This window comes from Tachypleus tridentatus, chromosome 6, assembly GCF_004210375.1.
Source record: "Tachypleus tridentatus isolate NWPU-2018 chromosome 6, ASM421037v1, whole genome shotgun sequence".
NCBI classification, from domain to species: domain Eukaryota; kingdom Metazoa; phylum Arthropoda; class Merostomata; order Xiphosura; family Limulidae; genus Tachypleus; species Tachypleus tridentatus.
In genome coordinates, this window is record NC_134830.1 from 112,553,720 (window position 1) to 112,577,758 (window position 24,039).

Here is a 24,039-nt window from a genome sequence, read left to right on the forward strand (position 1 = left end):
GGTTATCAATCCCCAGTTGTTGTGGGGACAACAATAAAATGTGAAGAAAAACCTCCAGAGAATGGTAAAATGGTTAGATTGCAAAATGTGAAGTAAATCCTGAACTGCCACTGACAGATGGGATCATAAGTAGGAGAAAATGAAACAGGTAATGAGAGACAAGAAGGGTAAGAAAAGTGGATAACAAAATCTTCCAAAAGAACCCATTGCACCCATCAACATTGAGGTAGAAACATCAATAGCTGAGCTCCCACAGGACCAAAACCCTCAGGGTACTGGTGCCAATAGGTGATACTCTATTGAAATGAAGGAACGAGGAAGGGATTGAAGGAATAGGTGGAATATGAGGTTCCAACACAGACAAATGGGTGACAAAAGCTGTAAGGATAGACTGCTATCTAGCTGACACAACTCATGGCTTGATATTGTCAAGGACTGGAACAAACAGATGAAGTATTTTATATTTAAAAATGGCTGGTACAGGTAGAGAAAGCACTAGCAATGGAGCAAACAACGTTTCAACCTTCTTCAGTCAAGTGGGTTTTCTTGTCATCACGGAAACAGATGAAGCTTCAAAAAATGAGAAAACGGTAAGATCCTGAGATATACGAAGGGTAAAATAACCATGTCAAAACTGAGTCATGAAAATAAAGAAACTATATATGTAAGACCAGAGTTTAGGATGAAGTACAGGCTAAAGTGAAGGATAGAAAGTGAGGAGAATTGGTAAAAATCCCTCAGAATATCTGTGAAGACCCTCAGACATTCCATGTAAGAAAGGTACAAAGAAAGGAGGTAAATACCATATCAGGATTTCAAAGCTTATATACCTCAAAGTAATAAAACATTTAATTGAAAAGAAATTAAAAATCTATTACTATTTAGTAATTAATCCCAAATGGAAGATTATATGCCAATAAAATATGATGAATGATGTAAGAGATTGAATGTTAAAGAGGACCAGCTGGCCTAAAAATGAATACTACCAACAAATGAACTACTTAATATTAGATAGAAATAAAATATAAAAGGTGTTCAGATAAACCTGTTTGTATCTGTTCTTTAAGAAATAATTACATTTGTGTAAAATAAGTGTCCAGTTGACCTCCATATACCAGATATATATATGAAATGTTGGCATAATTTGGTTTACAATTTATCACAGACAAGACACTATGTGTCTCATATAGAAGATTAATTAAATGAAAGTAGTACATAAAAAATAACTGATAAAAAAAACAAGTGAGACATTTAGAAATACTTGAATAAAAAAAACACAAATAATAATATTGTATACAAGAGAAGACTTGACTGGAGTCTAAAAATCCAACTTACCTCAAACAACAAAGCACAATACTTTTGCAGTCTTATTCTTTCTCCATTAGCTAGTGTCAAAAGTCGATTATCATCCATCACAGAATTCATATTTTCTACCCAAAGAGCATCAACATCTCCATCAAACAAGATGTAACGTCGTTCATCTCGTTCTGTAGGACGATTAATCTCTCTAAATATTGATGACAGAAGTCCATCTGTCCAATCTCTGGTCAGAGGGTCAAGAATACCATAAAGCTCGGCCACACTGACAGCCTTGGGATTTAAAGCATGAACTTTGGTTGGAGTTCCCAGCCTATCAAATTAAATTTATGAGGCATCTGTTACTTTGTTTAATTTCACACAATTAATAAAGTAACAGTTATAAATCACTAAACAATTCAAATTCACTAATTTGAACAGACCTATAAGACTGAAATACCAAAAATAAATGAAGAGTATTTTTAATAATTATTTTATTGATGATTTTGATTTAAAAATCAAATACACTGTTCTTAATTGCTGAGACATTACACTGCAGTTTCATTTTGAGAAATTATGTAATGTACTGAAAACATATAATTTAACTGAAAATAATGTTATAATGAAAATAATATATGATACACCATTTAATGTAATATGATATTTGATATATTTAAGTCAAATAACCAAGATCTAATTTATCTTACAAATGTATTCATGTTCAATTATGTCTCATCATTTAAGAATAATATATGTTATAACTAGGGGCGCTATTAATTTACATTGATATATAAATTCTTTACACCTGACCATTGCTCATTAAGCATTACATAAAACTTGCCCTTTGGACTTAGCATACATGAAACAAAAAATTACAATTTAAAATACTAATAAACTTGTAGTAATCAAAATTTCAAATTCTTCCAGTTGCAAGTTTCATTACATATTTTTACAGTCATTTTTCTTAACTATTGATGTGCTGTTAGAATTTCTAAAAGTAATATCAGCAATTTCTCTTCACTGTTCCTATATTTAATTGTACAGAACCTGACTTAAAATGTGAGATAAGCTTACAAACATGATCAGAACTCTGATTACTTTAACATTACAGTTTCTGATCCAGTGGATATTTCTGTTCTGAGCCACATCTTAATTAGTTTGAGTTGTTAAAGAGTTAATCTAATCCTGATCTTGGGTTATGATAATTTTTGTTTACTGAGTCACAAATTTCACCTAATCTGAGTATAAGTGCTAAGTTGCCTGAAGGATCTCAGGCAAGATAAGTTCTGTTTTTAAGCACCATATTTTGATCTGATCATTATTCAAGTTTCAATACTAAAGCACTAACATGATTTCAGGTATGAACAATTTTAGTTTTGAGTTACATTTTTGATCTAATAAATCTATGATTAGTTTCAGTTCTAACACGATCTTAATTTCAAGTCACAAATTTGATATAATTCATTATTAGAATTGTAATTATAGAACATTTATTTCAACTAGAAAATTCTGGATTCAGTCTGCTCACTTAGTCTGAGTCTTAATTAAAGTTTTAGTGACCACAGATTTTCCTCCCCCTGTTGGTCCAACTATCATGGTTGTATGTCGTGTCATCATGGTTTCATACATCTGGATAACTTTGTCTACCTGCAAATCCAGAATCATTATTGTTCTCTCATAAATACATACCTTACATACAAATACGATTTAATAAAATTTAAACATAAAAACACCCTTTAAAATTATACTTTTAATGCATACAACAAAACTTAAGTATTTAATGCATATACAGATATCTTTAACTATTGTCATTTTTTCATTTTTAATAGTACCTTCTAAATTATACATCACATATATTTGATCACGTATATATATATATATATATATATATATATCACATTACTGTTGTTGATCTAGGCTATCAACTTACTGTCAAAGCAGATAATGTCTGTGGCAATAGTATCCAAATTTGTTGGAGATATCCCATCTATCAGACAAAATCCAAATACTGATGTTACCCTAGTTAGCCATCATTAACAATCAAATAAGCATATGAATATCAAATGTGGTTACAGAGATGAGTGCTTATACCCACAATGTCTCAGTTTCTACTCCCTTTCACTGTCTATAGGCAGTTGAGGGAAGGCAGTTTACCCTTACATTTCTTTAAGGAGATATGAAACCACTCAAACAGTTCTACTAATTTCAAGCTTCCATCCTTACAGGATATATTAAATAGATCTATAAACCCTACTGTAAAAGTTCTTACATAATTCTTACTTCCAAACTTCTCCCTTTCTCTTCATGATGCATTCAAGTGTAACTCTGGAACAACTCTGTCTTATTATGAATGAGTCAAAAGTATGTAAACAAATTAGGGTTAGCTTCCTAATACATATGTGCAGTTTTATATCTCTTAAATGCATACATGCTGTACGTGAAAAGAAATACGTGAAATCTAAGTAACAAAATGTTGAGAATTTGGCACATGCTTATATTCAGTAGATGATATACATGTATCATAACAAAAACATGTAAAGTGTGAATACACAAAGAGAGTACACACTGTAATTTCTTTAAGTATAAGAAATCACCAAAAGAAAAGAACAAATTAAGTTTGTAGAAAAACTGTTAGAGTGACTAACATGTAATTCCAGTATCTTCATTTTGGATGAATTCTCAAAATCAAATTTGTCAATTTAGTTAAAAAATACAGACATTTAATAGAATTTACTGCACTCTTATAATAAATATGAATATAAAAGTAAAATATTTGCTTAATCAGAAAAAAAGTGGTCACATATATGTAGTTCATTCACGTGAAACTGCACAAGAAATATTTGTGCTTTATCTTCTAGGACAATTACATCTTGAATTTTATCTTTACAAGGCCTGAAGCTTCTCATTGAGCCAGCAAGAAACTCATTTATAATGACCTTTCCCTAAAAGATGGTGAATCTTACCTAAATTCTAAATATAAAACTTTTCAACTTACAGAAAATGAATTTATGAAAACTGAAGAAACATTTATTTGAAAATGTAAAAAAAAAAAATCTCAGCTATTTTCAAATCAAAAGTTCACAGCAATTTAATTCAAAATAGTGATATCAGTCTAACGTTTAAGATCCTGTTAGTGATATCTCACTGAAGTATTACCATATAATGAGAGTTGACAAATAAAGAAAAACTATCAATTAGTCACTAAAAAACAACAACAAAGAAATATGTCACTACAAGAAAACAAATCCCACTAAACAAATCACTGGAATGCAATTGTAACAAAAACTATTGTACTAATTCTTTCAAAGTTCTTGTAACTGTGTAATCTACTGGAGGAAAAGTATTAGAATCTCATATGTGGTTTTGATACTCTGGAGATATTTTAATCAAAAAGACAAATCTCTTTGAAAAGCTACAGAAACCACTCACAGTACTTAACTTTAAAAAGCTGTGTCTTCTCTAGGTACTTCTCATACTGACTGAGTAATATGAAACTTTGAAGTACTATTGTTATTAACCTATTTACTGAGGTTTGAATGTATGTTTCCCAGTGCTCCAACTGCAACTGGGACAAATGTTTCCCATTGTTGATGCTGTTTACACCTTTTTTCTGCTGGGTCCAGATTCAACTCCTTGACAATCCTCACTGGATGGAGAGCTAGAATCCTCTTGTCTTATTGCCTCCTCATCACCATACATTTGTATGCCATCTGATTCATTTTCATTATCTTTTCAGTTATCTGAGTCAAGCACATCAAGCATATTTATGAAGTAATTAGGGTTGCTACTTGTCACTCTAGCAATGTGGGCAAGATTGGCATGCAGGTGTCATACCTTCTGCTTAGACATCTTGTTGGTTACTGAAGGATTGCATGAAAAACACTGGCAGAAACCATATATGGCAATAAATACTTTCCAACTTCTTTTACTACCATACATCATGCATGGAAATTTGAATGATAACATTAAATAATTGTTTCAGTGACAGTGTAAGGGGATAGGAGCCTGGAAAATATATGTTTCAGCTGCAATGAAATGGTTAATACAACATATGAAGTATAAACAGAATGTTGATTAAAAGCTTATTTTTCACCTGATCAGGTATTAAGATGTATTTATCTTCTTTTAGGATTTCTTCCACAGTATCAGTGAATCTTGGGTAACGTACTCGAGGACAGTCTAGTCCAGGAAATAGGTCACTAATCAGACCCAGAAATAAAGGTACATCTTCATAAACAAACTTGGGTAAATTCATGTCTCTTAAAGCTCTCATCAAAACCATGTCCTACAGAAACATTAAAGACAGAAAAAGTATATACACCAATGTATGTATAAAAAACTGAAAGATTATGGAGTCAAATAATTTCATGTCTGCAAGATTCTTTTCTCAAGTTGCTTAAGATTTCTCAACAATTTAAAAAGAAACTATGCTGAGAACATGAAATTGGCTATAAAAGTGCACCAACAAAAAATATAAACCTTTTGTATGACAGTGACAAATATCAACTAGGAAAAGATCAGTTTTTGTTTCATAGTTTAAAAGACATGCTCTTTTAGTGAAAAAAAAAAGGTATTTTTTGTGATAATAATTTGTGATAGCTTATTGTCTGCTATTCTTTAAGGAATACAATACAACTTATTCAATTACTGATTATGATATGAAAATAAACATTTCTGAAGAATGAAAAAAACACTGATGCAAATGTCTGAAAAATGTGTCTAACTTGAATAAGCCATAAAAATCTATGATAAGGTTTTAATTATAATGTAGATTTTACTACGACAAATAGCTTTGATAATTAAAAAAAGCAACAATGTATTACTGAATTTATATTCATCAGTTTACAGCTTTTTGCAAATGGATTCTGAAATAATGTCTTAAATTTCACCATACTGAATTTAACATTTAATGTGCATGTTATATGTACAAAATTACTTCACAAGGACCTTGTGTTTATCTTTTAGTATGCAAGTAATAGATATGTCATTCTCTCATGGGATATATTTCTATAAAATTTTAAAGTTTTCTAAATTATATTTTGCAACATTCAAAATCATATCCATGTTATGCACAAAAATTTAGTCTGAGGTGTGAATTCTGCAATTGAACCCAATCATGGAAAATATCTAATGTTTCACAGAACAATTTTATTGTATTCTACTTTACCCCATATATATATATATGACTGTTTTAAGCTATTAAATAAAGCAAATACCTTAGATTCTTGTCTAACTGTTTCCTGATTGTGCACTTTGAAGGCAATTTTATAGTTATATGGTAGTCTTGAAGTAGCCAGTGAAGTTCTGTTTATTTTTAATCTTTTTAGATATTATTTGTCCTGATGATGTTAGTTATCTTTACTTCATATTTAAGTACAATTTATTTTACTTCTTAACTAAAAAATATCACAATTAGTCTTTTCCAATAATAAGATCAGTATTTCTTTTGTCTGATTCTACAAATAAAATGTTTATTCTTCTTTAGCTTCAGATCAGGTCTTGTCTATTTCATTCTACTAATAACATTCACTACCCCTGTCATTCCACATATCAGGTTCTTAATTCTCTAGTTGTCGTGGAGGTCAGGTGACTGTGTGATAGCCTTGTTCTCAATTTACACAATCTGAAAGAAATAAGTTCCATATCATCAATGAAAACGAAAACACCCACACAAATGTACATAGAAAAATAAAATGTTTGTGCCATTCTCACTTCTCGTAATTCTGGAGATCCCCTCTTCAGTTCACCAGCCATCACCAAAACAGACTTCAGTGCCCGAAGTCCAAAATCATAATGATGCTGTTTTGATAGTTGTTCCTTGGAAAGTTTGTACAGGACAGTCATCTTTTTGGCCAGCATCTAAGTGTAAACAATACATAAGGAAATATGAATGAACAGTGAGATTATCTTAAAAATTATATACTAAAGTTTCACAGTAAACTGTACTTTTGAGAAACTATTAACCTTAAACATAATAACTGACAAGTCATCTTTGTAGATAAACAGTACTTAAAAATAACAGTAAATTATACAATCTTAATAATTATTATCGTAAACAGGATGTAAATTTGGCTTTAATTGTTAATTCATTGACTAGCCTACTACTTATTAAGTACTCTTCAAAAGAATCATAAGTTAAATATTTTATGTAGAAAAAATAAATACTAAATTTAAATTATGAAACATATTTATTTTGTCTTAATTACAAATGCATGGTTAAAAACTTTAAGGGAAATTGAATTATGGGAGGAATACTTTAAACAGAATGATAACCAATTAATCCTTTTTCTCTTACATATGTCTTCATGTTTCTCCATATTTGTAGGTTTATTGTGCTGAAGCTGTATTTGTTTGTTATTAATGATGTTATACTACTTTACATGAATCTTTAGCTATCAGATATCATAGGAGATATAAGAGGTACCATAGGAACTTAGTTAAAGGTGGATCTAAATACATTAGCAGCCTTGACTGGCAAATTGTTTACTTTATCTATTCCTCAAGAAAGTGAGCTAACGTTTTATCATGGAGTAACAGAAACTTCACATTTGTGTGAACAATACTTTCTTCCAAACATAATATCATAATGATTATTAAAATAAATGAATAGTTTTATGTCATTCAAGCACTTGAGAAACTGTTTAAAAAAAGACTATACTCTACAAAAATTGTACTTGAGATATAATAAATACTTAGATTTTTCTGAATAGACTTATGAAAAACATAAATAGAGTTGTAAAAAAATAAAACATCCACAAAAAAACTTGTTCAAAGTTTTTCTATACTCACTAGCAAAGAAATTAATGAACAATTTTCTCCACTTTGGCCTAAATGGGTCTCGTTCCAACTTAACTTAAAACTGGGGTATGGAGATGTTTACAGTATCAGTTTTGTTTCTCAGTGCAATCTTGAATGTATGTTTTCTATTATAAGGCAAAAAATCCCCAACAGAATATTCAAATAGCACATACAGCAATCATACTACAAATAATATATAACTTCAAATGAAGTTTGTACTCCAATAGCCACCATAAAGTTGAAATGAAGAGCCCTTTCTTGAGTTATAACCACTTTCTACTTTGACCTGTGACCTTTTAACTGTGACCTACAATACACTTCTGCAGCTAATGAATGACAATTAATCAATTATATTAAACACTGTAGAAGAAGACCGAGAGGTGGGTTAGAAAGCAGACAACCAAATGCACATCTACCACTATTACCTGGCTGCTTGCTCTTCCTACAAGATCACCCTGATCATCATACAGCGTATACCATATTAAGTATATATATGTATGTTGTATATATATTGAGTTATTAAAGCTTATACAAAATGTATGGTAAAGTAACAATAAATAGTGTAGTATTACATTATAAATAAATTGTGTGAAAGTTATCATAGCATCCACTCACACATTTGTTTTACGTTCACAACCTGGACAAAGAATGGGTACCCCAGTTTGTTTATAATAAAGCCTAAAAGGATATTCTGAAAATCAAGCAATTTTTTAATTTGACTTGACATTCTGGTGAATAGAAACTTCAAATGTTACTTTTTTTATTAATGCATTTTATAGGTTATTTAAAATACTGAATTGTTCAAATATGTAGTTGAGTTTTAGGTACACACAGAAGTAATGGGTAACTAGATTAGTTCAATAAGGAAAGAGCTGTGAAAGAGAGAAACAAAATAATATTGATAGCTTCTGGTGGAGTTATAATAAAATGCCAAAGATGCTATACAACAGTAAATAGCCTATCTTTTGAAATCAAGTTTTACAGCATAAAACTTTTACTAATTGCTCAATTGAAAAACTAAAAACCAGAGTACAAACAATAAATATTTAATATCCATAATCCTTCTCCAATATGGAAGTTTCTGATCTTGTAAATGTTTAATTTGAAAGTTTTTCTTTTCACTGAACAACAACAACAAAAAAAAACAGTAAGGCTCCATGTCAGTTTTGTACTTACTGATATGAACTAAATATATTATACAAAACTTGTCATTAAGGGTAACTACGTGTTTAAGATAAAAAAAATGTCAATAACAAAAATGTTCAAAATTATTGGATATTCAAAATACAATTATATCTTTATAAATCAGGATGAAAAGTCTAATGGAAAGATGGTGGAGGGTATCAGAACTTTTCCTAAAGAAACTTGAAGTCTATTATATTTCAATATTGGTTAAATCAAAGACAATGAAGTGCGAAGCCATCCTAATCATTTCAAACATTTATCAAGTTGCTTTTCCATGTTCTGGTATTTAAGATTTGAGACAAAAAATATTTATGTATGCCATGCGATTAATGGTTTCCAGTTTAAATCAAATATGGTAAAATCAAACAGGATAAAGAAATTTTATAATAACTTAGGAATAAATGTTTAATTGCAAAGGTTTTTCTTCTTGTTATAATAAGTTGCACCTAACAAATGTAACAATATAATTACAATTCTCAGTACTTACTTTAGCCATCAAGAAGCCCTCAGTGAAAAGCATGATCTCACAGATGAGCTGGAGATCAGGTACGATACAGACAACTGGACGAAACAAAGCCTTGACACTCTCAGGGAGCTCAGTTCTCCCTGCATAACCTGGATTCATGGTTATGAAGATACCAACTCTAGGGTCTAGAGATATTTCTTGGCCTTCAAACTGAAGATTTATAATAAAGCAATGAAAGTAACACTTTGAAAATCAAGCAGTATTTTGCAAGTATGTAAAAGATAGCTAAACATATGTCACATACCTTTAAAGTTGACCTATAAAACTCTTTTTCAAGTGAAAAATAATCAAAAATTACCCTATCATTCATATATATTTGTTTTCATAAACATATGTTTGGGAAGAATGCCAACATAACAATTTAGTTCACTTCTACAGTCAAACAAATTTATAAACCATCAAAAATAGTCACTTACATGAAATTTCTTTAGCTTCATGATAAGAGCATTTTGTATAGTCTTAAGTTGGGTAGAAATAACAGACAACACTGACACATCTATGCGATTAAACTCATCAAAGCAGCCCCAGGCTCCACATTGAACAAGGCCAGAGAAAATCTTCCCTACAGCTTTGTAATCCATACCTTCACCACAGTTGGTGACAACACACAGCAGACCCAAAGCTTTAGCTAGATCTTTAGTGGTTTCTGTTTTTCCTGTCCCTGCAGGTCCTGCAGGAGCTCCTCCTAGATACATAGAGAGTGCCTGGAAAGGAAGAAGTGTAGTAAAAGAATGTGCAAGGATGAAGGGAGCATACAGACGTCATCAGTAATATCATTACATACACTTTATGTCACAGAAGTGAGAGATAAGCAGGCCAATACAACAACTATAAAGTTGCGAATCTGAAATAGAAACATATAACAATAACTTCTAATGAAGTTATCACACAATTTTAGAGTTGCCAAAAAGTACTACAATTAAGTACACTTTTAATGTGTGAAACTTAGTTTAACAGTTGTGTTTTGATAGTTTAAAATATACCAATTGAATGATCTTACATTTTAAAAAATCAGAAAATTAACTAAGAGGAAACTCTTAATCAATCACTCCTTCTCACTTTATTATCAATGAGTTTTTTTTACTTGTGTGATGGTCAGATAAATTTCATCACCTGTGTTTTGATAGTTTAAAACATACCAACTGGATGATCTTATATTTAAAGAAACAGGACAAAATCAGAAAATTAATTAAGAGGAAACTCTCAATCAATCACCCATATTCTTCTCAATGAGTTTCTTACTTGTGTAATTGTCAGATAAATTCGATCAGTGAGAGGAGTGATTACCAATCGCCCATTTAACCCCATGTACTCATATCCATAATGGAACACTCCAGAACACTGGTGTACCATCAGGTCATCAAGGTCTTTATTCCAGTAAAACCTCAACTGGCTCTCCCATTCAAACTCCTGGGCATCCAGAATACTGTGAGAAAGAAAAAATTGCTTATTATAAAACAAATGTACATTCATATTTACAAAAACAAAACTTGTTTCATTTCCTTATCCTTGTCACTGTCTAGTTGTGTGAAAGTTATTTACCTTTTTTTGTTTTAGTTAATTTCAGGTTTTCTATATAAAGCTACAGAAACATCATTTGTGCACAGCTACCCCTAATTTTCAGCCAATAAACTAGAGGCAAGGGATAGTGAGCAATGCCCACTGTCAACAATAAAACTTAAAGTAACTTAAAGCAAAACACTTTTGCATAATAATGCACATAAAAGTATGAAAATGAGAGAACATATGCAATTACAAGAAGAAAAGGAGTGCAGTATACTTTGTTCATCATTTTTGTTCATGATATCTGTTACGACCAGTGATCTAGCAGTGATGTTGAGCTGGTTGATGGATTTATGCAAGATGTCTTCCACTGATTTCTAACCTGACACTAAGTTATTAATCTATCACTTTATTTAGAAATATAAGATTATAGACAATTCATGAATCAAAATATTTATTTGTTTATTCTTTGTCTTTTCCAAATATTCAAGGTACTAACGATCTGGTTTACTTCATGATTACATCAGTTGATTTCAATTGATGGTAACACATGGCCATGATACACAATAGCGAATGGGTTGTATGTCATACTTACAATTTTTCATACTTGTTCAGTCAATGAGGTGATTGTAACATAGAGTAAAAATCAGAGACAAAGCCTAAATGTTGTGGCAGTTTTATATTTATATTTATATTTTCCAGAAACACCTAAAAACAACATCTTAAATGATTTTTTTCAAAGAATTTTCTCACAAAACCATCAACACAATTTCACAAAACAGAAAACAACCTTACAAAAAGAGACATTAATTCCATTAAAAACCTAAAACAAGACAAAAACATAAAAATTCTAAAAGCAGATAAAGGTAACGCTATAGTCATAATGAACACGAATGAATACATCCAAAAAAATGAATAACATCCTATCAGACACGAACAAATTTAAACCAATACACACAAATCCAACAAAGACACACGAGACACAACTGAAGAAATTGCTACTACAAATGAAAAAAGCCAACACAATTTCACAAACACTTTATTCCTACCTACGTAAAACCGACTCACGCACACCCCAAACATACGGCATCCCCAAACCTCATAAACCAGATTGTCCATTACGACCAATAATGTCCACATATGAGTCGTTTAATTACAATCTTGGTAAATACATAGCATGGGCATTCTCCAAATATGTAACATCAGCCAGCTAATTCATCAAAGACTCTTTTAATTTCAAGTCTAATCTAAATCAACTTAATCATAAAGCCTTAATGGCCAGTTTCGATGTTATATCCCTCTTTACAGAAGTTCCAACCACTGAAGCCTGCAAGATAGCCTTAGAACTCTATATCCGAGACCCTAACCTAACTATAGACATTCCCAGTAACCAGTTAGCAACCCTCATAGAATTCACCACGATAAAGACAAACTTCATGTTCAACAACCAAAACTATATACAAACAAATGGCCTAAGCATGGGCAACCCAGTATCACCAGTTCTAGCCAATATTTTTATGACACAAGTTGAAACACAAGCAATTAACACAGCATTACATCCACCACTATACTGGTACAGATATGTATATGACACGGTTATGGATTCAAATCTACAGAACACATATTTAATTTTTCAATCACATTAACTCTATACATCCCAACATTAACTTCACATGTGAACAGGAAGAAAGCAATCAAATATCATTTCTTAACCTCAAAATTACAAGAACCGACACACAATTCAAAACAGAAATCCACCGAAAAATCACCCATACTGGACTATACATTCCTTGGGACTCAGCACATGAAACAAAACAAAAACTCAACATACTAAGAAACCAAATAAACACAGCCATAAAACTATGCTCACCAGATAAAATTAATGATGAATTAAACAAAATAAAACAATACTTCATCAACATCAATAAGTTTCCTCCACAAACCGTAGAAAACATTATACGCACACACCTAGACAGAAAGCAAAATCAACCAACTAAAGTAAATATATCTCACGAATAAAAAAATCACGAAACCATATACTGCTGTAAACCATATATTCCTGACATCAGCAAACGAATAACCAACATTTGGTAAAAATTAGTAACAAAATATGACATTCCAGTTAATACCAAATTTATTCAAAAACCAGGCACAAAACTGAGGTCTATACTATGTAAAAACTACACTGACAAACATCACACCAACATTATTTATAAAATACAATGTGATAACTACCACGACTTCTATATTAGAGAAACAAGTAGAAAAATGGAAACCAGATTCAAAGAACATAAAAAGTCACCTTCACACGTTTTCGAACACTGCAAGTCAAATAAACACAACATAACCATAGAAAACACTCAAATACTAAATAAAGAAACAAACATAAACAAACGCAAAATTAAAGAGCCCTTACTTATACAACAACTTAAACCCAAAATAAACCAATATAAAGGAATCCGTTTATACCTATATTAATATAAAATAAATAAAATTATATATTCAAACATCTAACACCGCCATCTACATTCCAACACTCAGTTACACAACCCCTTTCAAACATGTGGTTAGCTTCCGGTCAGTTACCTCTTTCTTTGTGAACCTGACGATGACCGAAGAAGGTCGAAATTTTGTTCGCTCTTCTATGTAAAATATTTTCTCAACCCAAATGAGCCGTTTTTGCATATATATTTTCTACAAGTGGGTTTTCTCGACATCACTGAGTTAATTGAGTGCATAATTTGAAACTGTTTGAGTTGAGTATTTCTTTCTTAATGGGTAAAGAGTTCTTATGAGGTCTTCTTATTTAAGATTGATATAGTGTTTGTCTAATCTTACAAATAAAGTAATGATTGTTTGTACCTAATATACAAAAAAAAATATTTCTACCATTCTTTACTCAAGTTTTATCACTTATTTCTTTTTCAGCCAATCTCCCCACCCACAGATCAAGAAATTCAGTTTAATTGCAGAAGAAAATATTTAAATTTATTAATATTTACTGTAATTATTAAGATATTTGGTTATTCATATATTTAGCATGATATTAAAAGTGTTTACCTATTAATTAAAAGTTGTTCACCAAGTTAATGTTATATGTATTGTATCATTTTTTTTACCTTTCTCGTACAAATCCATCAACAATATCCTTAGCATGAACATCAATAATGAGAACTGTGTTGAATTTCTTCCTGTTATTCTTAGATAGCTGTGATCTCACCTACAAAAACATTTGTTACATTAAAAATGCAGAGGGGCTTTTACAAATATCATAAAAATCCATAAAAATTAGTTACCATTTCCCTGCAAATATCAGATTATTAAGACTGCTCATGTGATATAAATATATATATATGTCCTGCATATAAATTGAAATTGTGCTGAGTGGGTTTGCATAATTACTCCAAAGCTTGACTGGTGGTTGGTTTCATACAACAAAATTGCTAAACAAGATTAAGTCACAGGTCAAAAATTTTAATAAGGAAATCTTCAAAGTTTTTCATGAAAAACCAACAGAGTAAAGTGTTTAGAACATCAAAAGTTTTTAAATCCATTTCTTAACCTTTTGCAAAGTGAATACCATGGTTAAAAAAAACAGCCACTGTGATGCAGCTCAGCATTTCTTCTCATACCATTAAGAAATAATAATAAAAAATATCTGAAAATGATTGAGGCTTAAAATTCAAGAATTTACAAACATCCAGACATATTACGAAAATAATGATTGCTTTCATAAGTAAAAACAATCAAAGAAATCAGAATCAAAGTATTTAATTGCCTAGGCTCGTGATGCAGCTCCAATGAATGTTTGTGTTTTTGATTTTTTTAATCATGCACTAAAATATCATAAAAAAAAGACATTAACACCTTTGTGGAAAGTATAACAAGAGGAGGGAGACATCACTAACACATCCGTTCTCTGATCTCATGGAAAAAGTAATGCAGGGGAAGAAAATAAAGCATGACTGTTTGGGAAAGTAATCTTCATTACTAGCATGCCAAACTTCATCATTCTTTCCTAAAGGTGTAAATAGCTTTAAACACATATTGTATTTGAAACTGCAGTATGTTACACATTATAACTTATCTTGGATGAGTCTTCAATTTATTATGTTATGTACATTATGCATTACAATATCAGATAGTTGGAAATTTTAATTTAGAAGTTAATTGAATGTCAATATGTATCAAATTTATGATATTTGTCAACAAGACTGATAACCACAGTTTTCTTTCTTAACACAAATATATTTTAATATATAAACAACAATAAAATTTACAAAAATTTACATATAATGATTTACATACAAAGGGTTTACAAACTTACAAACAATACTGATCTGGAACTGAATCTTTTATCAATGACTCATGAAGAGTAAATTAATTCTATGTTAATACACCAGTACACTTTTGATGGCTAGCTAGCTACCTGCTTCAGTGAGCACACACATGTTTTACACAGATGACAATGTCTAATGTCCTCACAGAAATACTACTATCTGAATTTAATTTGCAGAAGTTAAATGGCTTTTAATCTTCAAAACTTATAACCATTCTTCATTAAATATCTTTAGTTTTTTGATTAATAAGAGTCTATCACAATAGCTTCTGAAGTTTGTAGTACATTTACTATAGCAAACCAACAATATTATTAAACCTGTCCTCCCAGCATTGCATTGGTTACCTTTTATCAACTTCAGAGACGATTTTCTAGAAATGTCAGCTAAGGCACATTCTCAACAATACTAGTATTTTATATATACACACATCGTACATTGTTGATTTTTATGCTCGAGAATCTTCTAAAAATGTATATAACAGATGGGATTTTCGCAATACACATTTAACAATATAAGTTATGTGCACTTCTAAAAATGTGTTAAACTGAAACAAACATAGATATTAAAATAAAAATATAATATTCAGTTCATTACAAGTATAAAATTAAAAGTTAATATCAAGATAAAAGTAAGAATGTTTGACATATAATTCTTAGTATGATATAAGAAGTTGTATTCTAATTAAAACAGCTAGAAATATATTTTGATCTTGATGGCATTCACCACCACTGCAATTTGAAATGCTGCATCTTTAGAAGTTAACACTAAAGTGGTCACAGCAAACGATACAGGACTCAAAGCAATAAAATAACTTGTTGAATACAAACTCCAAACACCCCTAAATTCTTTGATGTAGTACACAAGCTCAACATCACAGCATTTTCAACTCTAAGCAAGAAGCTATAATCAAAGTTAGTATCAACAAAGCAGTAACTATCAGTAAGTCATTAGTAATCTTGTAGTTGTTGTACAAACATGAGAAACTAATGAGAAAAAAGTTCCACACAAGAGCTTTCTCCAGTTCCATATTCTCAAGCACACTCTGAGGGTACCTGCAAAGAATAAGCCATTGAATGATTTAAAACAAAACATAATCAGTGAATGAACTGTCAGCATCTAACATGCCCACAGATTGAATAGTGAATGGCATGGTTGTTATGTAAATAGTCAGGCAAGAAGTTATTTGGAGAACTTGCTGAGTTGGTCTTTAGAAAAGTATGTCAGTTTCTATACAGCCACAAGTGCTGTAAAAGTAGATATTGTCTTCAATCTTCATGATGTAAAAGATGCAAGTATTTACATTTCAGCATGTATGAAGACAATCCTCAGACAACAATAAATTAAAATTCATAGTTCCAAAACACCCATCCTAATTCTATGAAATAAGTTCATTGGAAATTTTATGCAAATCTAAGAATAAAGAAAATCTGGTTAAATTCCTGTCAGAACCATGGTGCAATGTAGCAGAATTCGTACCTCTTTCATACAGGAAACAGCTGTAGACCAAGAAGATTTATTCTCTTTACAAGAACAAAGAGATATGTAGATTTAACTTCATGTAGCCAATGCTTCTCGAAAATTCCCTAATGTAATGGTGTGATATCCAGACACTGATATTGCAGCTGTCAGTATATACAACATTCACAAGTTAGAAACAATTCAAAAGCTTTAATTTCATACTGATGTGAAGATTAAAGCCAGGTTTATACCATCTCACATTGGAGCAGCTGAAATTGGCCACCAACTATGCAGCACATTGTCAGAAGTGTATGCAAAAATATGATTAAAAAAGAACCTTTGTAATAATTGACAAACTTGTCAGGAAAAGAATCTACAAAAATACAAAAGCCTCACCAAGTTTGGGACTACAGTGGATATACCTCCTGCACAGTTAAAATCAGTAGAAGTTATGATAACTGTTCTCCATTACCAAACAAATTATTGAGAGAATATAAATTATGTTCAGACTCTCATCGGGAATGATGTCTTGGAAGCTCATCTTTCTATCCTCTCACCAATCCGAACTGGGTGGCAACAAGACAAGAATGGATACTTTTCTCCAAAAATAATAACAAAGACATCTGCCCCTGTAATCCTCTTCAGACTCATCACATGTGGAGGTAAAAAATGTCCAAGTGTGAGTTCAACTACAATTGTTTAACCTTTCTAGCACAGGTTCAGTCCCTGGAACTGACCTCATAACCATTTTGTACTTGTTATAGTTTCTATGTTATTACTTTTAAATTAGTAAGTGTAGGTTCAGGAAATCTGTTAGATTATCAGTAAAAATTACAATGATTTTGCATGCAAAAGATCAAATTATTTATTAAGACTTAAGGCTTGTTAAGCAAAGTTTTTCTCAGCCTTCTTGTTCTTTTCACATGTTGTCTATCGAATATGCAAAGTAATTTTCATTTTATAATTAAAACTACTTTCATAAATTAGAAAATTTTCAAATTTCACTTGCAAAATTCTTATATTGTCTGGACAGTTTTATCAAGTGTTTCTTAAGAAAAACCTTTATATTTTATGCTATTTTCACTAATGAATCTCTGTAGAGGTACAATCAGTTTGACCTATCTTGTAATTACCATAAAAAATTAATAAATAAATATAAATTATGCCATTTCATTCAAGAATGACTATGGTTTATAACACAAAAACATCATTTTTTATATTTAAATAGCTTAAATATCATAATATTATACATATTTATTATTTTTATCACATTGACCTTCCAGCCATGCTTGGCTAACAATACAAGAGTTACAACAGCATTGCACATATGCACTCATGTTACCATATCCAAAAATATAAAACTGATCTTTAGTCTTCATAAAGTGACCAGTGTTGGCTGTGTTTTAGTGAACAGCTTCATTTCAATTATATACATTGTACATGTATGTAGATTACTACTATTTACAAACACATTCTTAAACTTATTTTTCTTAAAACATAAAAGAGTAAAGAAAGAAATAAAGCAAATAATTATCTCTTCTAGTTAAGACCTTTGTTCTCGATTGCTGTTTTTCATCGCTTGCAAAGCTTCAAAAATTCACAAGTGGAGGATGTGAAACAAAATTTTTTTTAGTTTTATATATACATTTGAATAGCCAAAAAATCATAAATTACTTCATCAATACAATTTAGTAAATAAGCTGCATTTATGTTTAAAAAATATGAAATTTTGAGAATCAAAGACTCAATTTTCCAGCACAAAAGTTTGTCTTAAAAAGAAGAGAGGATGCCATTATATTTGAAAATAGCTGAGAAAATTACTCAGGCGACATTCTGAGCTTTTACTGGTTATTCATATGTTTATTGGTTATTCAGTAAGTTTAAATAAGGGGCAATTTCCAAAAATAGAATAAGATCATTGTTTTTGATTCACGAAATATAGTGATAATTCAGCAAATAGAAAAAATAAAAGATGCCCATTTTATATTCTAGCTTGTAAATATTGGTACTTTGAGTTCCCAAACATCACAAACATTTAATTTAAATCACTGCTGCATTCATCATACCATGTGACACACAAAAATCGATGTTTTGGTGTGTTTTTAATATTTACTTACAAATTAAGAAATTAAATAATGTGTAATATGAAAATTTTAATTATAATCTACAGTTTGACACCAAACTGTAGTGACATAAATTCAGAAAATAGTAGTTCAATAAAATTATGAATGTGAGTCAACAAATATGATGACGTGGCCTTTCTCCTGTGACCCGTCTTAAAAGGGTTGAGACAGAGCAGGCTTACATGTGTAATGGTGATGAGGACTGTTATAATACTGATAAAATTGAGAGTTTGAATCAAAACAAGTCTCAGACTACAAAGGATTCGTATTTAGATACAAAGAATATGGCAAATATATTAAAAAAGGCTAGACACACAAAAACTGCAATGTTACCCATTGTTCAGAAGGAGTCCATTGGCTCTTAGTATTTTATTAGCATAATTGTGTAAAGCAATATAACTGGTTTCTATTACAATAAACACAGTTTTTAAAACTTTAGTGTGACTAGATAACCTGTGCATATGTATCTATACTTTTTTCCCCCAAACAAACTCTTCTTTAGATCTACAATTTATTTTTGACTTTAAAATAAACTAGTAATAATTAGTGTCAAATAATCCTTTGCATCACTAAATCCAAATCCTGTCTTTGAAACAAAACTGATAAAAATATCAATTTATTTATAATTTTTACAATTAAATCTCATCTTGAAAATGTAAAAAAAGCTTCTGGTCTCTCCACATGTAAATAAAGAAATTCAGGGCTTGACATAGACATAAAAAGCTTGACCTTGTTGATTTCTATACTGGGAGAGGGACATGTACAATATCGCAAAAATTTCTGGCCTGGGTCAACCCACTAACAGTATTACATATACAGTAAAAACTCTGTCAATGTACCTTGAAGACAAGTTCATCAATTTGTGCATGGAGATGTTGGGCATAGTCTTTCATTGCTGTTTTATTTCCTTTCTTGATTTTATCAAATACATATTCCACCTCTGCTGTCCACCAGACCTACCAAATGAGTAACAAATGTTGTTTTTAACAACTAAGATAAGTATATCATAGTTTAAATTCATAAGTCTCATGTATATTAATTTTAGGCTACAAATTTCTGTGAGATCAGTATCTCAGTGACTACCAGAAGTGTTGCTGCATCTTCATTGTAGTAAACGTCACAAAAGTGAAGGCAAAAACAATGTCCTAAAGAAAATTAATCAGGGAGTTGGAGTGTTATGAAAGACTCCTCTGGTGTTTTTATAGCTAATATTTTTTTACAAATCAACTTGAAAATGTGATATCCTTTAAACCTATTGTGAGGAACAACTTACAAAATATCAAACTGAATTACATAGTTTCAGAAAAATATTTCATTAACCCTAGCCAAATTTAACCACTTACAGCAATAATACATGAATATAGTAGAAAAGTTGTTTCAAACTTTTTATAACATCAACGTCCACTAGTAGTTGCTGTTTGCATCTAACAATAAAACAAAATATATTTATTGAACAATTGTATTTTACATATAAGAAACTATATACTACAGTTCACAAACGTGAAAAAGGCTTGTCATGACGAGAAACCCACTTGAAGTAAAAATATATGTCATGATGGCTGATATTGGTATTAACACTTTTACTAATAAAGCAGAGTACAACGTTCAACGTTTGCTATATTAGCAAAAGTGTTAATACCAGTATCAGCTGGCCTGCGATATATTGAAAGAAGACTGTGATAACACACTTAAAAATCAGTCACTTATACATAACTTTAGGAACTGATTAGTTTCAACCTTTACTTCTTGTTTTTATTCATCCACTTAAACATTAATATTTATAAAAACATCCATAAAATTGTTTGATCACTTTTACAAGGGCCATTCACTGTTTGAATGTATACAAGCTATAGTTTTCTAAATAAATGTTTTCCATAACTTTACCTGGTTAGCTGCCAAACACACCATTCCTTGAAAGTCAAGCATCCAAGAAGTTCTTTGCTTGTCTGTCTTGCCATATTCATAAATAGCTGTTTTGGTAATAAACCTATTAGTAGCCCTCATCTCCTGAAGAACACCAATCATCCATTCCTCAACACGACCAACAACTGGGACTGGTCGACGAAATGACATTACTTCTCCCTCACTAGAAATCATGGCTGTTGCAGTAATGTCTTCATCACCATTTGTCATTTTCTCTTGCTCAAACTTCAGACTAGCTACGTTGTCAAACATCTGGGACAACATTTAAAATGCAAGTTATTTTTTCTGCATTGTAACCCACAGACACTTATTATTTTAGTTATTTTAAAAGTTATTCACTTTTGGATCTAAATTAGCTTCAAAATAATAGCAAGTTTATAATCAAGTATGTCATGCATGTTGGTACATTTGAACATTTGATTTTATGTACATTAAGATGATACTGTTACTTGGTCTACAGAAACAAATAGGATTATACACTTTGAATCATGGGAACAGAATATAAAACATCAAATTCTGTATTATTAGGGATTAAGAAAAAATGAATGTTTTAATTATCAGCTAAAAAACTTCTATGTGAAGAAACATCACTATAGCTTTAAAGTCATAAACACTGTTTGAACAATAGAAATTTACAAGAAACACAACGAATCAAAATGTTGATAAATTGCATTAAAATCTGGTAAAGTTCTAGGGTCTTTGACAGGTCTACCTGTCTTTAACCCTGATGAAGACAGGTCATGTTTTTAAATGTCTGCAACTGAAATTCAGTTACAATTAGGAGTTAGCATTTTGAGTGTTTATTAAGAAAAAAGTAACGTTAAAAAAAAGGAAGATTAAATTGTCATAATCTTTGTTTTACATTACCTATGTTTATCACAAGTTCCTGCATGCTTGTGTAGTGTTGATTAAAAGAGAGGTGGTTAAGTTGTCCTAGATTGTCTTTATTAGGTGTTCCTGCCTGCATATTTACTGATTGCTAAAAGAGTGGACGTTAAGTTGTCATAAACCAGTATTTGCTTTACTCTACCTTTATCTCATCTCCTGCATTTACATGTACAACTGCTAAATGAGGCAGTTTTCATGCATCAGTACTTACTTTATCATATGTATGCTAACTGCTAAAAGAGAAGAAGTTAAATTGTCATAGATCAATCTTTGTTTTATATTACCTTTATCATATGTTCCTGCACACACGTGTAGTGACTGCTACCTAAGATAGACAACAGTTCTTCATCTGAAATAAAAAAGAATCGTGGGAAAGCATTTCGTTTTGAGTCGAGGTAATCGTTTAGAGATTTCTGGCACAAGTCTAAGTTTTGGTTCAGTTTCTGTAACTCCTCTAGTCTGAAAGGTATGTGGCATGACTCTTTGATGTTTGGTTTCTTAGCTGTACCTTGCATTATCTATTAAACCAAACACATAGTTGTAAGGAAGATATAATTTAGATATTTTTTTTGGATTTTAATATTAATGCTCTGATAAATATGATTCTTTTAGACACACCTTACCTTCATATTAACAAACATAGAAGAGTGATATAATTGCATAATGCATTAATTTCTGTTATGATGTATATAAGAAATTCTTAACTTTATCAAATAACACTGAGAAAAACAAAGCAAAAGATTTGTTTATGAGCAATGTTTAAATATGTATGGCAAGGAATTCTATGATTTCACATTATCCTTCAAATTCAGAAGCTTTTGGTTTGGTTTGAATTTCGTGGTAACCTACACAAGGGCTATCTGCACTAGCCATCCCTAATTTAGCAGTATAAGATTAGAGTAAAGGCAACTAGTTAACACCACCCACAACCCTCAGATTACGAGTCGAGTGCATTAACCACATTTTTAAAAATTTCATACATTTTGTGTCTATCACATTTCAAGCAATATTTTCTAGCAAAATATCAAACTATTCTTAACACACAAATTTCATTACTTATTAACAATGATAAAGAAGAACCAATCTCAACTTGCTTGAATACCAAATAACAAAATAATTATTTAGATTAAGCCTTATCAGTATTGCTCCATCCTATATTAAGACAAGACATACAGTAACCAGTAGAAAAATTGAGCTTGATCATACTTATGAAATTGGATGAAAAAGAAATAAATATAATGAAACATTGTTAATTTATATTTATAGAGAATGCCACTTTTTATATTAGCTAACTAAAAGTAACTGAAATTCTATGATATAAAAATATATATTGGCTTATTTTGTTTTGAATTTTGTACAAAGCTATACAGGGGCTATCTGCACTAGCCATATCGAATTTAGCAATGAAAGTCTAGATGGAAGGCAGCTTGACATCACCACTCACCACCAACTCTTGGGCTACTCTTTTACCAACAAATAGTGGCATTAACCATTACACTATAACTCCTCTATGGCTGAAATGGAGAGGGATTCAAACCCATGAGTCTCAGATTAAGAGTCAAATGCCTTAACCGTCTGGCCATACTAGGGTATATATAGTTGTATAGAAAGAACTCCTTGGATATATCACACTGTTTCTTTTGACTTTATAAAATGGTGTTTCAAATTTTTGTCTGAATATTCAGAGATTGGTAGTTTTCTCTCTCTATGATCTGCACATGGAAAATGATCAAATAGATTTAAGCTGACAAATACCTTGGAAAAGATTTCTTTGTTTGTTATTAAGAACAAGGCTACATTGTTGGCTATCTGTACTATGCCTGCCATAAATACTGACATTCAATCATAAGTGTTATAAGCCCTCAGACTTAGCACGTATCCAACAATGGGGCCCTTGAAAAAATACATGCAATATGTACATATATATATTGGTACAAGCAATAGAAATAGCACAGAGCAAAAATGTACATCAGGATAACCAAATGTATATACATACAAC

The 24,039-nt window shown here is 30.9% G+C and overlaps 1 protein-coding gene across 9 annotated transcripts in view; it reads right to left on the reverse strand.

The window, feature by feature from the left end:
• Dhc98D (Dynein heavy chain at 89D) overlaps window positions 1–24,039 on the reverse strand; it is a 157,299-nt gene that overhangs the window by 72,179 nt on the left and 61,081 nt on the right. For all 9 annotated transcript variants that reach the window (XR_013029508.1, XR_013029509.1, XR_013029510.1 and 6 more), the window contains 11 exons: window positions 22,325–22,558; window positions 21,114–21,404; window positions 20,069–20,185; window positions 14,428–14,528; window positions 11,048–11,231; window positions 10,222–10,509; window positions 9,767–9,955; window positions 7,009–7,155; window positions 5,390–5,581; window positions 2,825–2,943; window positions 1,336–1,630 (listed from right to left, as the gene is read on the reverse strand). Coding sequence is in view for 6 of the 9 variants with exons in the window: in XM_076507016.1 (XP_076363131.1) it covers window positions 1,336–1,630; window positions 2,825–2,943; window positions 5,390–5,581; window positions 7,009–7,155; window positions 9,767–9,955; window positions 10,222–10,509; window positions 11,048–11,231; window positions 14,428–14,528; window positions 20,069–20,185; window positions 21,114–21,404; window positions 22,325–22,558 (2,157 nt within the window). In the remaining 3 variants the exon portion in view is untranslated. The remainder of the gene's footprint in view (window positions 1–1,335; window positions 1,631–2,824; window positions 2,944–5,389; window positions 5,582–7,008; window positions 7,156–9,766; window positions 9,956–10,221; window positions 10,510–11,047; window positions 11,232–14,427; window positions 14,529–20,068; window positions 20,186–21,113; window positions 21,405–22,324; window positions 22,559–24,039) is intronic.